The sequence below is a fragment of the Olea europaea genome, chromosome 8 (assembly GCF_002742605.1).
Source record: "Olea europaea var. sylvestris chromosome 8, O_europaea_v1, whole genome shotgun sequence".
NCBI lineage: Eukaryota > Viridiplantae > Streptophyta > Magnoliopsida > Lamiales > Oleaceae > Olea > Olea europaea.
This window is the reverse complement of record NC_036244.1, coordinates 14,576,203-14,581,964: the sequence shown is the minus strand read 5'-3', so window position 1 is coordinate 14,581,964 and position 5,762 is coordinate 14,576,203. Positions and strand designations below refer to the sequence as shown.

Below are 5,762 nucleotides of genomic sequence, written 5' to 3'. Positions count from 1 at the left end.
ATATATATATATATATATATTTTATTTCTTATGCTTTCTATATTTCTATTGCATATAGTCTCTTAAGATACATTAATTTTAAGCATATTTTCGTTTCAATAAGAAGGTCATCATATATATATTAAGCCTATTAAAAGAAATATCATATGTTTGAATGAAAAACATTAGAAAATACACGTGGCACATTTTTTAAAGCTCCAAAGACTTAAAAAAAAAGAGAAATAGAAAAAAAAAATTGGTTATCATACAAGCCACATTATTACTTTTAAATTGCTTTTGGACTCTTGTATTTATCTTCTTTTATCTTTCAAAGGTACATGAATATCAAGCAGGAAGCAGCTTATCAAAGAATGTAATGAATTGATCCAACAAGCCACATCAAATATCAGACACAAAATCTGAGGACCACCTTCTTCCTTGTCCCTTTATGTGCTAGTTGTGCTTTAAGACATTGAGTACAATGTTTATTTTAAGTTTGGGAGTGGATGTTGATTTTTTAGTTTTATTATTTTTATGTGATTGTGTGTTTCTACTTCTTTATTATATATAAAAATGTTGAGAATATTGAAAAAAAACATTTAAAAAATTTCGAACAAGAATTTCTTGTTTATTGTGTGCTTGTGTGTGTTAGGTAATCTCGTCGACAAATATATTTGGAATTATATGTTAGTTTATGAACCGTGAATATGTTACATGTTTAGATTAATTGATTCTTATCCACGTAAAACTTGATATTATTTAAACACATGAATTAAGTTTAAACCCAAAAATTATTACAATATACATCATTCGACCAACAGTTTGGGGGTAATTTTGTTGTTGTAGGGAGATATAGATATGAATGGGGATTCCATGTGTGTAAATTCTTATGTGAATTGTCTAAGACAAATATGGTGAAAATTATATGAAAATCTTAAGTTAGAGGTCGATTTTTGAGAATGCGTGTTTAATGAGGGACATGATAGTAATCATGGCAAAAAAAAAAAAAAAAGTAAAAGAGAGAAAAAAGAGCTATCTCATTGTGAAATGTCTCTTCGTAGCCTTTATGACTCAAGTAATTAAACTTACGGATGTATCTAAAAATTTGGTGTCTTATGATCATCTGATTTGGGAGTCATCGGTCTAAAACTCATTACAATGATTATATAGAAAGTTTAATGGAGATAAATCTACACATAAGATAATAAAAATAATGATTATATATTTACTTACTACATGTCTTGATAAAGGCTTAAACACTTATTTGAGAAAATTAGATTTTGACAAGGGATTATTAGCTTAATCGAGTTTTGGAGATTGAAGTAATCAAAATTTGGAGAATTCTTATTTGTTGAAATAATGACTTGTAATTAGTGAGATTCATCTACACTAAAGAGGGTGAGTAGTAAATATAAAAATTCAGCCTTAGATCATGCATCGGGAAAAGAGAAAAAAGAATAAGTTTGGGGTGTGTAAATCTTACGAGCGACGAAAGTAAAAAATTTGACCATCTAAGGTCGGAAATTGAAATAACTCATGAATTTATAGTGTTTTACTTAATTCCACACCCACATCAGTTTTACATTGGAAAAGTAGATATTGATTTTGGTGATGTAACTTTAAAGCTGTTTATAGATTTAATACAATGATTCAAATCCCGAGACAAACGACATAGTACCTAACCAAAAGCTTTTGCATGTTGTGTGTTTAGTAAGTTAAGTTATGGTTTTGTTCGAGGACAAACAAATGTTTAAGTTTGGAATGTCTAATAAGAGTATTTTATATACTTATTTGAACCCAAAAATATAGATATTTAATAGTTCTTCCGAACAACTATAACCTAATTTATTGTGTATTTCGTTTATGAGGTGAAACTCGATGAATGGAAGTGAAATTTAAATAAATAAATGAAAATTAACAAAAAGGGCAATATCCAAAATTTGGTGACTAAAGTGTAAATATTAAAAAGTTGTATCGGACCCCACAATGAAGATTCGAGAATGCTAGGGTCAATTGGATGTAATTAAAAGTCAAGAGTGAAATATGAACTGCACGAGAATGTTCCAGATTTTCAACCGGAGATTGAGATCTATTTTTGGTATAGTAAACTTTCGAATTGGAAAAAGAGCTGTATCTAATAAAATTGTAGCCCTTTGAGTTATCTTTACAATTTAATTTGAATCACTTCAATTGAATATTGAGAGGGAAAGTTATGATAAATATATTGAATGAGGTGCAATGTTAAAATTTTCCCGAGAGGTGGCCTAAGAGTCTTTGCAGTGCCGCCGCGCCATCTACTGCCTAATGCAGATTAGGGGGAGATTTTGGTTTTTTAAGGTTTATTTTAAAGCCCATAACAACTCTACAACAACCAGAAATATGAATGCAACTATAAATACAAAAAATGACGCTATTGAAGGGGAGTTCCACAAATTGAGATACATAGAACAAAACTTGAGAATTAGAGAGCAAATTCAAGAGAAGAAAAATGACAATTCAAGGGTTTGAAATCAAATTTGGAAAAAAGAGAGGAACTTGGTGCAAGATTCATCCACTTCTCCTCATCTCAATTCAGTGAAATGAAGATTTGGAACGAGAAGAGAAACTTGGTACAAGATTCACCATTTATTTCTTTTATTCAAAATTCTAGTTCTTTAAAAGTTTGTGTTTTGTTTTATTCATGTATTTAATGCTTTGAATTACTTGATCACTAGTTCAGTGATTTTGTGAATCTATTATGAATCGAGATGTGAGTTTTAACTTTAGACCACATAAGAAAATATGGTAATTTAGTGTAATGTGTAGAGATACATATACTAACTATTGCGGTCCTTATATGAATTTTTAGAACAAGTAGTGCGCTTTACTAAGATTGATTCATATAAAAATATGTAATTGAATTAGTTAAATATGTTCAATGAGATCCTGAGAGGAGTAAATTGAATAGTATAGAAGAATTCGATCGAATATTACATTGGATTTGTGAATATTGAATTAAGACTTAAATGTGATCAATGGATGAAATTGTTATGCCATAATATTTATTATGTATTTGAATTCTAAATCAATCTTTGTTTGTTTGCAGTTCTATTTTCAAGTGTTAGATGAAAAATCACAACAAATTGCATTCATTAAAATTAGCAGAGGCACAATAGAACACTTTTTCTATGCTATATTGAATGCACTACACGTAGTTAATCTAAGCTCTAGTCTAAGCATACATATGATGAGTAACAACAAACACTTTCTTATATATCTCGTGTTATAACACAAGCGACCCCATTGGCAATGCCATTGAATTTAGTTCATTATTCCAATAATTCTTATTCTCTTCGAAACTTCCATCATAGCTTCCAACAACGTTGTCCGTGACACCATCCATGTTAGGCAGAAGATCTGTAAAGCTCTCCACGAAACTTGGTACATTTAAAGAATCGGTAACATAATTGGAATTATATATAGGATCCATTATTCTTCCATTGGTCCTATGAACCGAATTTTCGACATAATTGATCGGTATCATGGATGAATTGTCAAAAAATCCAACGGTGGTGGGAATAGTACTGAACTCGTTCTGTGATGAGAAGTTCAATGTAGAGGAAAAGCCATTAAGAATTGTACTCATATCTTTTACAGGCTTTGTCCATTCACCTTGCCAAACTTTAAGTATATCTAAACACGGTGGTCGTGGAGGTGCTAGTGGTGGTGGAATAGTGGCTTTGTGGAGGAGCTGCAACTGAGAGCGGTAACAGTTGGAAACAAGTTTGGATTCACGGATGAATCTGGTATGAAAGTAAAATTTTACATTAAATAAATATTAGAGAAATATATAACATATAATGGTTCAGGCTACTATTTTCAACAAGGTTGGCATTTTAAGATGAATCCCAAGACTCAATACCTGGCTTCTGCTTGAAGTCGAGCACTCTCCCATTGGGCCATGTGGCTGAGATTGGAGGTCTCTTTGGATTGATTGGTGCTAAGGGACTTCAGCTTGTGAGTCACCGGATCAATTCCCATTTTGGTTAATCTCTTCTTGATATGTGTGTTCCAATAGTTCTTTATCTCATTATCAGTTCTCTTTGGCAAGTAAGTAGCTATGGTTGACCATCTTGTAAGTAGTAATCAAAATATAAGATTAGTACCCATGGTAACTTAGAACAAAAAGATGATTATTTGATAATGTATAATGATAGTGATGACATATTACTTCTTTCATTTTATAAAGATAGACTTGATTTCCTTTTTCGTTTGTACTAAATTACAGGTTACTTTCTTTATTGAAAGTATATATATCAGTTTTCTAATATGCCCTCATTTAATGTATCATGTTATTAACAAATACAAACTAATCCTATTTAAACCATTATTTAGTATAGGAGTATATTAGAAAAAATGTAAGAAAAATTATATTTTAACTTCAATTAACATTTTTTTTTTTAAAATCTGTATGTAAATTGAAATAAGTTTATCTTTAGGGGTAGGAGATAGTGATATGAATCAAATTAACATTTTTTTCCTTCTTTATGGCATGTTATATGAACCAAATTTTTAGATGAAGATGTTCGACGTAACATTACTGAGACAAAGGTTCATCATAATTTATTTATAAAAATTTATGTTTTAAGACTTTTGGTGAACAAATATTTTCCTTCTTTATGGCATGTTATATGAACCAAATTTTTAGAGGAAGATGTTCGACGTAACATCACAGAGACAAAGGTTCGTCATAATTTATTTATAAAAAATTACGTTTTAAAACTTTTGGTGAACAAATATTTTCCGTAGGACGATACATGGACTAGTTGAAGAAAAAATAAAAATATATAAATAGTTTTCCTTATATTTTCACTAAACTTGTAAATGTGGTAGATCAACATGAACATTGATTAATATAGTCCCAAAAATATAGTTGTAAGGGACATTCCATTCAACATATACATTATTGTTGCAGAAAAATAAAGTGATATTATGAATAGAACTGACATTCTATCTAGAATGGAAGTGGAGTTCAGGGGAAACTTATTAAATGGAATTACTTTTTTTTTTCAGACAGATTGTGGATCCTATTTCATTAACTAAATATACCTGTTCCCAAGAAGAGCATGAAGTTGAATGATGGTTTGCTCTTCCTGTAAGCTGAACTTTCCTCTCTTAATATCAGGCCTCAAATAGTTTGTCCATCTTAATCTGCAACTTTTCCCACATCTTTGAAGCCCTGAATGCCACATGACCAACAGAAACTGATTAATTTTTTTTTTCGAACTGATAAAATGCTTAATCGACAAGTGTTTATAACTCTCGTGTTGAGGGTGATCGACTATAATATCGTGTGAATGGATTCCACATACATAATAAGTGTATATATATTTTCGATACATTGTTTACATGTAATGTAATAGATATACTGAATTACCAGCTTTTGCTGGGAGAGTTCTCCAACTTCCATGGCCATGTTCTTCGATATATGCCAAAAGCTTTTGGTCTTCCTCTGCTTTCCATGACCCTTTTTTCAAGCCCACTTTCTCACAGCAAGGGGATCTGCCCATTTCAAAGCAATCTCCAAGTGCAGTAGGAAAAGAAGAATTGATATCAACGAGAAAAACCTTACTGAGAGAATGACAATGTTGAGTGAGATGCGTGAAACCTACGTGATATATAAGGACAGAGAATTTAATATCGTCTATTCGAGTTACGTCAGAACGCGTTCCCATTTCAATTCGTATTTTTGAGAAATGCTACATGTACATAATTATTTACATAATGGTGTTCATAATTACATG

At 30.8% G+C, this 5,762-nt stretch overlaps 1 protein-coding gene across 1 annotated transcript; it reads right to left on the bottom strand.

The window, feature by feature from the left end:
- Window positions 1-3,241: 3,241 nt before the first annotated feature.
- On the bottom strand, window positions 3,242-5,528 carry LOC111398330 (transcription factor MYB106-like). Its single transcript, XM_023025248.1, has 4 exons — window positions 5,396-5,528; window positions 5,068-5,197; window positions 3,881-4,090; window positions 3,242-3,761 (listed from the first exon to the last, which is right to left on the bottom strand). The coding sequence occupies exons 1-4, from the start codon at window positions 5,526-5,528 to the stop codon at window positions 3,242-3,244; spliced, it is 993 nt and encodes a 330-aa protein (XP_022881016.1).
- Window positions 5,529-5,762: the final 234 nt, after the last annotated feature.

Excerpts from the sequence above, each read along its gene's own strand:
- LOC111398330 (XM_023025248.1), bottom strand. The coding sequence starts at position 5,528 with ATGGGCAGATCCCCTTGCTGTGAGAAAGTGGGCTTGAAAAAAGGGTCA. Across the intron at positions 5,198-5,395 it reads AACTCTCCCAGCAAAAGCTG|GGCTTCAAAGATGTGGGAAA; the intron begins GTAATTCAGTAT and ends TGTGGCATTCAG. Across the intron at positions 3,762-3,880 it reads CGACTTCAAGCAGAAGCCAG|ATTCATCCGTGAATCCAAAC; the intron begins GTATTGAGTCTT and ends CTTTCATACCAG.